Genomic DNA, 13,403 nt, shown 5'->3' on the forward strand with positions numbered 1-13,403 from the left:
TTTATTCTTGTTTACTTACTGATTTTTAAATTATATTTCACGTTTTTTTTAATTTCATGACATTGTTTATTTTATCTTTTAACCGTTTAATGTAGATTGTTATTTTGTTGTTTGATTTTTAGGCTCGTAGCTCTTTTTTTTATTCTTTTATTTATGTAAGTAACAAAGATGTACAAATGAAATTATATAACAAACGATTTGATAGGTTGCTTAGGAAACTTTTTGCAAGTACAGCTATTTCAAAGAATGCGACATTTATGGTTCGAAGAATGCGGGAACGTTCTTAAGGTTGGAAAAAGATTCAACTGCATAAATTCTTATAAAATAATAGCTTTAATTCTGATTTTTTTCGAAAATAAGAAAAAAGATTTAAAAAATAACTTCCCTACAATATATATCTAAATACTTCATTCGATTATGGAAAACATAGAAAATAATGTACGAATGTATATAAAAGTGATTATGACTCAGTTTATGCTTTCAGGTCGATCATGAAACTTGGAAGTAAAGCAAATTGGAGAAACGCGCTATATTTTCTAATAAAATATTCCGAGTATCGCATAGAGCCGCTTTTATCTTACTACAAATCAGTCCGTGAGTGGCTGCAACATGAAATTGAATGTCACAGGATTCCAGTTGGCTGGGATTGAAATGAATCGAGTAGCTAGAGTAGTTTTTCCATGTAGAAAACCCGCATCTGTGTTTTCTTTTACTGTATTTAAGAATGACACCGATTACTTAGTTGTATTCTGGAGTCCGGTATGATTAAGTGATCATTTGCTAACGATAGCTTGAATGTTGTTACAAGTTTGTTGTCTCAGAATTTAATTCTTGTCTCGAACCCAAACCTTCATTCGTAAAAATGTCGAATTCTTCTCGATTTGCAAGAGCATTACGGACATCGTTCAGCGTAATAAGTTTGGGACATCTACAATGGGCAATACAAATTAATGAGATACATAAGTTGTTATTTACAAAATGCAATAAAAATACAAAAAGTAAGTATAAGTACTCATTTCCATTATTTCTTTCCCAAGCTCTTGCCAATGACGATCGAGTGAGATCTTCTACGAAACATTCGACAACCTAAACATAGTAACAATGCAATTTTTATTCTATAATAACGGCAGTGACAATGCAATTTTTATTCTATAATAACGACAGTGACAGTGCAATTTTTATTCTAATACAAAAGTGAATATAATTTATATCAGAAATATTTACCTGCATTATTACGCGACTAGCTGCACAATATAGAACACCAGGAATAATCTCCTCCGGTTCGATTTTAATGCCAATTTCTTGCGCAGTGTCGCACACGAAATTATGGAACGGTAGCAAATTTTCATCAAGTTCAATCGGTATTAATGTAGAATCGGTTGAATAATTGCTATTCTTATTACCGTTTTTTCTTCGATCGATTGTAATTCTGCGCGGACATTCTTTAATACTTTCAACATCAATTTCTTCATCATTGATATAATTATCTGACTGACGATTAGGCTCTTGCTGGCAAGTTTGCAACCATTTTTGCAACGTAATTGGTTCTGTATATGTAGATACAATCATAGTGGCTGTCATGGTATCGGGTAGTTTTTTCGTATCACTTGTTCCTGCTGTTTCCTGAACGCTGAAGACACTTTGGCTCGGTGTATAGCCGTGCAGTCTCGCCCATAGCATAATCTCCTTGATGCTCCACAATTGATCACTTAAGATCAGCTTCATTTGTAGAAAGCTTCTAATTATCTTTGCGCGGTACCACTCTATGGCTCGTTGCTTTCCGACGTTGTACGACAAGTATTCCTCTTTGCTGTAACACGCATAAGGATGCAACCGTCTATAATCGGGATCGCGAACGTCTTGTGTAACAATCGGCAATCGACGTATGATAAATCGTATCAATGCCTCCACATCGGCAATATTCGCGGTATCAATCGACTGGAGAACCGCTTCATATAGATCCTTTTTGCTCTGGATTTTGAATTTGTCTTTACCCAGCGTGATCTTCGTCCGCTGTACAATGGTCTTATCCTCCGATTTTGCGCACGATACGAACTCTTGCTTGCCAACCGACGGAATGCCTCCTATTGCCTCGGCGATGCTGTAATTGTATTGTGAATCATGCGAGTCCACTATTTTCAGAATCGGCACGTTCTCGTTAACGTTCAGCAGCAGACTATTACTGTCTTTCAGTTTGAGTAGCGCTGTCTTTTTTTTGTTATTGTTAACGGTATCTTTCTGTTGTGCATTTGCCTTAATATTAGGCAGCTTCTTTAGAATGCTAACGCCCTGAGAAACAGGAACATTTAGTTTTGCGACGCTCGGAACAGAAACTTTCACACTATCGACAAACATCCTCAAGTTTTCTCTAGATTTTGATGGAATATTTTTGAAATCCACCGGTACCGATTTTTCATCCTTTAATAGAAGTATATGCTTACTGCTTGATGCGATTATGTTCGGTGGTATGGAGATTTGCAGAGGTTTTAAATGCAAATTGCAGGTTTCCGAAGAATTTGCAGTTTTCTGTAAATTATTGAAACAATCGAGTGAATTACTGAACGATTTGCGAAAACCATTAATAGCCGTCACTGTATCATTAGTCGAAGAAGTTCCTAAAATTTTGAAAGTATCACTTTTCGAATTTTGTAAAGATTTATCCGTATCGGATAATAGATCTTTTCGATTATTGTTCTCTTGGAATGCTGCATTTATTGACGTTACTTGTGAATCATTTATAATTATATTTGAAGATGCCAAAGATTGGTAATTACTGGAAGACTGAATATCACCATTAATTCTATGCGTGGAAACCATTATATCAGATGTTGTCCTTTTGTTATTTTCAACTGTTGAATTAATCGATGTTTTGTTGTCATTTTCCGGAAAGTGTTCCACGGTCATGTTTCCTTCTCTTACTGTAAAATGACGAGAATTGAAATACTGTTTGCAAAAATAATTATGATCATGTTTAATATGACATATTGCTTCTTTATGTTTATCATTAGATATGTAAGTGTTTAGTGTGTCGTTAGATTTAGTTTTTATTCTTTCTGAATTTTTCATTAACATGAAATCCAATGGTGAATTATATCGTTCATGTACTTCCGAATCAGATATTTCTTTTTTTACTTGAATTTCGTTGAAAATGTTAAGTCGTGACATGTCCCTAAATTTCTCTGATTGTTTATCAATAGATTCAGAACTATCATTTAATTCTATTTTTACGAAGGTATCATTAATTGAAGATTTACGATTATTATTCTGCTCGGAATTATGGGATTCAGCCGTATGAATCCACACGTCGACCAAAGTCTCAGAACCCAAAGTTTGCAGTCCTGTATAAGTACGATCCAATTTCAGATGATGAATTATATCCATGGGCTTATTTAAGGTATTCTTGAAGTGCAATTGTACTCTAAGAGGAAATTCGCCCCATCCTCGTCTGGACAAATGAAACGGATACGATGTGACCTCAACGATGTCATTTGGATGATAGCTGGGATGCAGGAAAAACCTCACCTTGCTGACGAAAGTGCTGATGTTAGCTTTCTCGTCTTTGTCGCCACGCACATACATCGTCCACTTGTGACTAGACGCATCCTCTCGCCAATCTGGCGGGATCCACTTGGAAATATTGCCAACGACAATGCGTTTGCGGACCTTATGACTATTTCCGCGAGACGGACTCTTCTCAGGCAAGCTGCTCTTTGGTGGAACGTAACGAGGTATCTTGCGAGGTTGAAACTCTTCAGCCAGCATTTTTCGCTTTTTACTTTGTAACTCATTATTACTTTTGTTTGCATCTTCTTCGATTTTAAGTATGTTATTAAGCGCGGTACTTGCGTCCGACGTGAAAGATTTGTCATCATATAAAAATCGGGGATCGGTAGACGTTGATGGTACTGCAAGATCTGTGTAATCAACGAATTTAGGACTCTTTCCAAGTAATGTTTTAATTGCAGGATGAATTCTCGTCTGTTTTGTTTCCACAGCTTGGGAAATTTGACACTGCTTGCGATTGTAAAAATTAGTAATTATAATGTAACGCAACAGATGAAAAATCTTCAGAGCTTTGTGTAATCTGTCCTGTATCTGCAAAATTTCCTTTTCCTTCAAATCAATTTCCAGTGAAAATTCCTTTTCTATGATTGCAGTTATCTTTTTTGCAGTAGTGTTTCTTGCTAAAAAAAAAAGAAAAAAGAAAAAAGTATTATTTAGACATATAATCATAAAATATTCTTAATAATAATAAACGATTTATTAAAATCCTAATGTAAATGCACAAGTAAGAGTTAAAGCTTATAACAGTTGAAATTGAATCTTTGATGCTTAAATAAGGTATGCAGTATAACGCCCTCACCTCTGATTTTCCCACAATTTTGTAAATTTGTGTATTTTGCATAGAATTCTGAGAAGGAAAATCATCGCTCAAATCAAAACTTTTTTTTGATGTTGATAAGATGGAAAATAACAATTTAATAATACTTAACTGCTGCGTATGCTAATTAATGTTGTTATTCATAAATTAAATATGATTAAAATAACTTATTAACCTCATGATGGTATTCTATCATTGTTAACCTAATGTTGTCATTAATGTTGTCACTTTATTAATAATATCGTATTAATAATATCAGTTCAGTTATAAATTAAATATTATTAAATATAATTAAATATTATCATAAAATTTAGTCAAACAAGCAGAAAATATGCAAATATACATTTTGAATTAAAAATTATTATCTGCTATAGTTTAAATTATATGAGAAAATTCGTATTTTTAACCAATTAATTAAAGCAGAGAATACGCAGATATGTATTTTAAATCAGAAACTATCTTCTGCTATGATTTAAGTCAGTTTATCAAAAAATTAAAAGTAAAGAGTGGGCTAATGAGCAACATGTACAACAATTATTAGGGGGTTGCATTAAAACCCCCGTTCACGTTTAGATGGCAGTAGCTGCGTATGCTATGATCAGAAATATCTGCTACTTATATCATTTTGAAGTATGAACATTTCCTACTAAAATTCAGTCAACAGACATCATCCTTGTTTACATATGTGCTTTTCTATAACTGAATTAAAATGGAACGTGATAAATTGTTTTTCCGATATGTACTTCTACACTATTTTGATTTGAAAAAAAGTGCAGCTGAAACTCATCGATTGCTTGCGGAAATTTATGGTGAATCTGCTCCATCGGAAACAGTATGTAGAGACTGGTTTCGACAATTCAAAAGTGGTGATTGTGACGTTCACGACAAACAACGAACAGGTCAACCGAAAAAATTCGAAGATGAACAACTGCAAGCTCTATTGGAAAAAAATTCAGTTCAAACACTCAAAGAATTGTCTCAACAACTCAAACATCGTAAAATAGTCGATAAATCAACTATTTTACGATATTTATAAGCTATGGGAAAGATTCAGAAAGAAGGAAAATGGCAACCACATGAATTGACCGAAAATGCCATTGCCAACCGTTTAAACATCTCAATTTTTTTGCTTGCAAAGCATAACAAGAAGAGTTTCTTGTGGCGTATCGTGACCGGCGATGAAAAATGGATTTTTTTCAACAACCCAAAACACAAAAAATCATTGGTTGATCCTGGCCAACCATCAATATCGACTTCAAAGCGAAATATCCACGGTCACAAAGCAATGCTCTGTATTTGGTGGGATATGGAGGGTGTCGTGTATTATGAGCTGCTTAAACCGAACGAAACAATCACCGCCAAGCGTTATCGACAACAATTGGAACGTTTGAATGATAATTTGATGCAAAAACGACTATCAATTGTATCAAATCGTCGAAAGGTGATTTTACTCCATGATAACACTCGGCCGCATGTTGCTATAGCCATGAAACAAACACTGATGGATCTCGAATGGGAGGTTCTCCCGCACCCAGCATATTCTCCGGACTTAGCACCAAGCGATTATCATCTGTTCCGATCAACATGCTCTGGATACTTCCATAATTATAGCGAAATCGAAAATTGGGTTGCTGAATGGATTGACTCAAAAGACAGACCATTCTTTCGTCGTGGAATTCAACTTCTGCCTGAAAAGTGGCAAAAAGTCGTAGCTTCCGAGGGAAAATATGATATTTGATTGAAAATACTTTGATTTTACTATTCATATATTTTGTTATTGAAATAAGTGCTCAAATTCAAAGAAAAAACAGTGGCTTTTAATGCAACTCCCTAATACATATGTGATGGCTAGTAGGGTTAGTCTCGCCAAGGATTCAACTTATTTCTATTATGTGATTATTGCTAAAGATGACTCGAATGTGAATTGAAACATTCAAATTAAATTAATTGAAGACAATTTTACACATACAAATTTGCACAACGCTTACAACGCTTTTCTTTCATTAGCCCGCTCTTTACTTTTAATTTTTTGACATTTCGAGAATGCGTACAATTTTAAATTATTTAAGGTTGTCTTACTTTTTTAATTATACAATTTATGATTCAAAATGTATATCTGTGCATTAATTAATTCTGTATATCTGTGCTTTAATTAAAATACGAATTTTCTTATATAATTAAGTTGCAATTTTCTTATATTGATATAATTAATTTATAACTGAACTAATGTCATTAATTCATAAATAACAGAAATAATGACAACAGGCTAAAAAAATATTTTAACCATATCTAATTAATAAATGACAACATTATTGAGTAACGAGAGACAAAAATTGTTAGTTTTCTTTTCAGAAAGTTCTGAGAATGTTTTCAGAATTTATTCAGAATTTTTACCGTAATTTTTTTTCTCATGTTTTTGAAAAAAATAAGAAAATGCAGTACTAAAAGTTGATAAAAAATTCTTAGAGTTCTATGAAAAGAAAATAAATGATTTTTGTCTTTTACAATTTTTCTGTAAAGTTAATAGTATTTGTATAAAATTGTTGAAAATATTCAGCAATTTTTAGTAATTAATATCTTGTTAACTATTATGAAAATTGCACAATGGTAGAAGACTTTTCGACTCAGTTTAGTGCCATTTATCTTCCTGTGAATTATTACTAGAGTCTCGCCGGACACCCGGTATAATTATAATTATGATCATAATTGTATTTTATAGTTGTAATTATATTTATTATAATTACTATTATAAAATACAATTATGATATATATTATAATAATTATTATATTTATTATTATTACTATTATTTTAATTTAACCATTTAACTTATATATTAGAAACAAAGCCCTAAGGAATCGATAATGTCGCATATGTAGTGCATATCGCATTTTCGGCAGAGAACACTTTGACCGCCTATATCTCTAAAACTAGCCATAGGAGTCAAGTTATACCCATTGAAATATTTGTTCAGAATGAGAACTACAACATAAAAAATTCAGCCAATTTGACCAAAACTTTTTCATATTTATACGAGGTTCTTTATAAAATTACAGGGAAATCGCAGGTGTGAATGTTATATTGCATATCTTAAATCATTTCTAAATTTATGTACTTTAGCACATATAAATACATAATCATTTGAACTGCACACTCATTTGGTTTTTCACATTCAGAAACGCGCAACTGAAATACTGTAGTACTATCACAAATTAAATTAATAAGAAATTTAATAATTTGATGCTCTCAATCAGGGATCTTATTTGAGAATGTTAATGTGCTGAAAATCGGTTAATAAATTTATTGCGAAAAATATTACCTCGGCCGGAAGTCTAACCCAAATCTCTAGCATTCCATGCAAGCGTTCTAAGCCTTTAGACTAACCAAGATCTAACTTCATTGAGGCTTTAACTCTAACTTGTGTATTTTTAATAAGTTAAACATTGCGGCGCTATATAAATAAATCAAATGTAAGTAAAAAAATATGACTATCTTGATGTCTAATATTTAGGGGAAAACAGGGTCACAAGATACTATCATCGATTGTTTAACATAATCTAATGTTTAAATTAATACTACTGGTACAATACGACTGTTATTTCGTTATCCATACTTTTTATCTAGATGAGAATAATTCCATTGTATCGAAAAGCATTAATCAAATTAATGATTGTCGTATAATAGTAACTTTTTAACCGCATAAAAATGTTTTAATATTGTTTTTGTAGTAGAAGATACATGTACGAAGATAATGTAAATTTCTGCGCATTTTTTCTTAACTTATTATGTTACAAATGATAATATAACATCTATTTTGCATAGTTTTCTATTAATGTATAATTAAATATATAATTGGGGTACCATTGATCATATATTAATTATTCATAATGAAAATATATGTATACTAAAAGAATAGTTTATTATTTACATATATTTACTGCTAAGCAAAATTAATTTTATTTTATCATAATAAATTTTTTATTTTACATTAATGGTTATTTCTCATTTGTTTTCTTATAATTTTTTATTTTATTATTTATTAATTATTAATTGTAATTATATTTTATTGTATCAGTGACTATGCTAAGAATGTAAGTTAATGCTAAGTAAGTTAATTGAAAATACTTTCAAATTTTCATCCGTTATTTCTTACATAATCCTACTATTTTGTGATCTGTATGGGGCACCATGGATCACTTCTTAAAAAATGTTTTTATTTTTTTCTTAAAAATTAAATATTTAGTAAATATACTTATTAAATTTTAAAACTTATTTAATTTTATACATTTTAATTATTAAAAAAAAGATACAAAATTTGTATATTTAGATGCACTTTTAAGAGTTTGAATTTTTGTGACTCATAGTGCCCCGGTTTTCCCTATATGTAAATTTTTTAATATATTTTCCAGTTATATAAACTCCTTTCTGATTGCTATCAGATAAATCAATACAATCATAAAATGAAATTGAAATAATATCACAAAGTAAACTTGTCAATTTAATAATGTTGCTAATAAGCATCTTAAAACATAACACAGAATTTATTCAAAAAATGTAATTGCAGCTAGAGTTTAAACTCGAAACCTTTCGAGATTTAGGCATGACACATTAGTATAATCTATATAATAACAAATTTTTTTTTAACTATAATAGTAACAAGACTCAATAAATTAAACAAACAAAAAGAAAGACAAAGGGCTACAAGTCTAAACAATTATCATAAAATAAAAGAATTTTTTGAACAGTTAATAAATAAAACATGTCATCAAGTTAAAATATAAAATTTAATTTGACCGGTAACAAGTAAAACAAAAATAAATCGATTTCGATCCCTGTTGGATCATTTTCAATGTGAACAAAAATAACAATGGAAATATTACATAGATAAAATATATAAAAATTAAAATTCGCTCTATCAAATCGCAGTATCAAATATAAATTTCGCTCCAATATAAAATGAAAGTTATAAGGAAGTTGTAATCGACAACAAGGTATTCCTCTGGCTTGTGTACGTAAATTAAGGACGAACATGTTTCTGTTAGAAAGTACAAAATGTAATGTAAAATTACCACAGAGATAAATATATATCTCTGACATTAAGAAGAATACTGATTCTCCTACTGTCATAACTGATCATCGTATTTTGACCACAATTTTAGATGAAACGAGGTGAAAATTTTAGACTGCGAATCTTCGTATAATAAGAGACTCGTAGCCCTTTGTCTTTCTGTTTGTTTGAATTTTTTTTAATTTACTAATATTACTAACGAGTATTCAAAATTTTTATTCACTTACATGCACTAATTCTGTAAGAAATCAATATATGTAATAAATTAAGGTAATACTTAAGAAGAGTGACTTCCTTACCAATTTTTAAATTAGACTCATTCGATGCATTTTTGTACAAAATGAACGAATCTAGTAAAAAAAATGTCGTTCTGCTCCATGCACTGAATATTAAACGTTATAACTTAACGATTGATGGCTATTTTCTAATTAGGACACAGAACATTACACTGTGTTCCATTGTATAAGATACTTGTTAAAATGCAATTTAGTTTTAATGTAACACCAGAATTGTAGTCTTATTTTCTCTTCCATTCTTATTATTACGATTATTTAGCGTATCAATAATAGATTTACGATTTTTATTTAGACTTAAAACAAATATTAAGATTTCAACCTATCAGATACCAGCTACATTAGAATACACGATTTCTGATAGATTAAAATCTCAATATTTATTCCTATATTTATTTCCTATTCCTAATATTTCCTTCATTGTTCCTTCATTGTAATATTTCCTTTAAGCTATAGTTTTTTTCCAAATTGGGCTACATTCCAAAACATACGTTACTATATATTTCGAATAAAATTTTCCTTAGAGAGAACGTTTTGAAATGTATCTTTGACAATTTTTGAAGATTTTATTATAAAATAAGTACGGCTACTAAACTTTTTGAAAAGATGATAACATTGACATTTTACATGTTCATACTTAGCTTTTTTTGTACAGTGTCGAGCAGAGTAACACTATCATAGTTGGGACACTTTGTATAAGACACGGTGTTACACTGTATCATCTGTGTATGTGTTAAAAAACACCCAAGGTTAGGAAATCTATCATAATGTGAAGTACTGCGACATGAGCACGTACTGCGATCACTTTGTCATAAATCGAGCCATCTTAATGTAGTCAATGAAATATTTATTTAAAAAAAAACGTATGTTAAAAAGTTTCTGCCCTGCTCTTGCTATATGTGAAAAGTTGGAAACTTACGTGGAATCATTCACGGTTTAAAATTTTCCACACAAAGCATAGTTCCACATAGGTTTCTAAATTTGCATCAAATATAAACTTGAAAATCTATGTAGGACTATGCTTCGTGTGGAAAGTTGTAAATCTATGAGTGCATTCTGTTTCATGCATGATGTACACGATGCATCCTTGTTTTTCATCTGAATGTTAAACAAGAATAAATGATGCATCATGCACATCATGCATGAAACAGAATATATTCCATGAATAATTCCACACGAGTTTCCAACTTTTCATGTATAGCAAGAGTAGAGCAAGATCTTTTAAAACATTTTTTTTTTGGCGAATATTTCATTGACTATGTTAACACAGCTTGATTTACCAAAGTGATCACAGTATATGATAGTGTCGCAATATTTCACAGCTATGACAGATCTCCTAATCTCCAATAATCGTTAACTTTAACATTTAATATCTTGGTCCACGGAGCAGAACGATACTTTTTGTTTGCCAGATTCATTCATTTCGTGCAAAAAATGTGTCAAATGAGCCTAATTTCATCAAAATCGATGAGGAAGTCATTCTTCTTGAGTATTACCTAAATTAATATTATTAATAGAGTTAATGTTTATCATTAATACTCTATTAGTAAGAGTTAATATGTTTACCATTTTCTTCATAAATCTTCTGCTGAGCTGAGTCATTGGAGGTTGCCGATACATAATCAGGATCCTGACCGTTTAATAAATCTTCAGGAGCACTCATTTATTGGGTTTACGCTTTGCTCAAAAGAATAAAAGTCATTTCAATACACAGCACTTTTACCTACGTTGAAGTTGATATTTAAAAGCACAAGATGGATGTCGAACAAGTCTTTTGATGCACATACATAAAAGCTACACTTATATTTCTTTTACCATTAGCATCACCGAGCTTTCGCTTAAACTTTAGATGCATATTCTGTCTACTATTGTAAATAAGAGCCGAGATACTATCTGTTTCCAGATAAAAATTTCGGAAAAATTTCTTCGAATAGGTTAGAGTTAAATTGATTTCGCTTGTAATATTATTACAAATAATTCATATGAGAATAATTTACTAAGAGAAAATACCAGCATATATGTCTGTGAATATCAAATAAAAGTATACAGTTGCCGGAATGTAGAAATTGATACCGATAGAATGCAAACATCGTCAACTGTTGCAGAGAAATCGCATGTGTATATCACGTGTCCATGTTGAATCAGAATTGCCAGATGCCTTTATCGACTTCCCCCTAGAGCAACCTCGGTTTTCTCTAAATATCCCTAAATTAGTTTTTAGAAAAAAATCTGAGATTCTTCCTAAATGCTGGGTACAGGGTATCAATCATGAAACTTTATCCCTAGGATGGAAAGTGAAAAGTGAAAATGTTAACCCTTGAAGTTAATGGAGAAATTTTTTGCATGGTTTGCGCGGTTCGTATAACTAAGTTACTTAGTTAATTTCTGTATCGCGTATCGCGTACCTCGCTCCATGTAATCGCACCCTTATCCTAGGAAAAAAGTTTCATGATTAAAGGCACAATAGGCACAGGCAATAGGCACAGGCAACAGGGAATAACGAGCCATCCAATCAGAGCTCTGGATATAATATCGAACTGAGAGCTATTGTACAATATTTAAGCCTTGATACCTAAGGATGCGTTCCAAAACTCAACTCTGCCAACTCTAAAGAATTCAAAATAGTGGGAGAAAGAGTAAGTTAGAGTACGTTACGAGTTGAACAAATTTGGAATGTGAAAAAGTAAGAGAGATAAAGTCGTTAGAGACGAAGTTGTTATGATCTATATATATAGATCATATATTATGTTAATAATAAAGTTTTTTCTAAATGAAAAAGACAATTAATATAACAATATTAAAATCACGTCATTTATATAATGTCTTAATCAATGTATGTGAATCAATAACCTTAATATATCTCTTTAATTTTTGAGGAAATTAAGGTTATTTATTGAATGACGCGTTATTTATTGAATGTGCGTATATATATACATAATATTATATTTAATCAATATAATATATTATAGGATCATATATGTGATACGAACTATAAAAATCCAAGCCTTGAACGGTCTAGCTGGATCTTAAATGCTTATATGATTCTTGTGTGAATTTATATAGTATGTAGTTCTTAGAAACGCGCGCTGAAATGATTTTTCGGTCTTGAAACGTCAACTCCACTAAACTACTGCAGTAATATCACGAGTTAAATTGACTAGCAATTTAACAAATTTTTTATGCTTATTTACATCTTCGAAACGATCTTAATAATGTTGAATGACATTAAAATCTATAAATAATTAAATCTTATTGCGAAAAATATTATCTCCTCGGCAGGGAATCGAACCCGGATCTCTTGCATTCCGCACGGATCATTTACCTTGCGTTTTGGAACGGCGTAGAGTTAACTTTGTTATTTCGGAGTCGAGTTTTGGAACGTGAGATTAAAAAGAAACTTGAGAGAGGACATGACGGCCAAAACCTGTAACCAAAATGCGCACTACTGTCCTCTGACAAAGTTAATGTAAACTACATACTAACGTCCACTTTTCTTAGGGTACATCGTCCACTTTTCAAGGCTGGAGATGATACATCAATATTTACTTTTTCTTAGGGTACATCGTCCATTTTTCAAGGCTGAAGATGATAAATCGATGGTTCGTATAATCGAGCTACATGTAACATGATTATATGAACCAAATATCGATATTATATTATAAT

General features: G+C 31.2%; 1 protein-coding gene across 2 annotated transcripts; it reads right to left on the reverse strand.

Moving 5' to 3' along the window:
* Positions 1 to 314: 314 nt before the first annotated feature.
* Positions 315 to 11,912, reverse strand: D12 (YEATS domain containing 2 homolog D12). Of its 2 annotated transcripts, XM_011053620.2 has the most exons (5): positions 11,751 to 11,912; positions 11,307 to 11,417; positions 1,225 to 4,184; positions 1,013 to 1,086; positions 315 to 928 (listed from the first exon to the last, which is right to left on the reverse strand). In XM_011053620.2, the coding sequence occupies exons 2-5, from the start codon at positions 11,401 to 11,403 to the stop codon at positions 802 to 804; spliced, it is 3,258 nt and encodes a 1,085-aa protein (XP_011051922.1). In that variant the 5' UTR covers positions 11,404 to 11,417; positions 11,751 to 11,912; the 3' UTR covers positions 315 to 801. The 2 variants fall into 2 exon arrangements, with proteins under 2 accessions (XP_011051922.1, XP_011051920.1); XM_011053618.2 differs by having other exon boundaries at positions 11,307 to 11,912.
* Positions 11,913 to 13,403: the final 1,491 nt, after the last annotated feature.

The sequence above is a fragment of the Acromyrmex echinatior genome, chromosome 14, assembly GCF_024713525.1.
Source record: "Acromyrmex echinatior isolate Ae372 chromosome 14, ASM2471352v2, whole genome shotgun sequence".
In the NCBI taxonomy this organism is placed as follows: domain Eukaryota; kingdom Metazoa; phylum Arthropoda; class Insecta; order Hymenoptera; family Formicidae; genus Acromyrmex; species Acromyrmex echinatior.

Coding starts and splice junctions, on each gene's coding strand:
- D12 (XM_011053620.2), bottom strand. CDS start 11,403: ATGAGTGCTCCTGAAGATTTATTAAACGGTCAGGATCCTGATTATGTA. Junction 4,185..11,306: donor GAAGATTTATGAAGAAAATG/GTAAACATATTA, acceptor TTTTTTTTTTAG/CAAGAAACACTACTGCAAAA. Junction 929..1,012: donor GAAAGAAATAATGGAAATGA/GTACTTATACTT, acceptor TGCCCATTGTAG/ATGTCCCAAACTTATTACGC.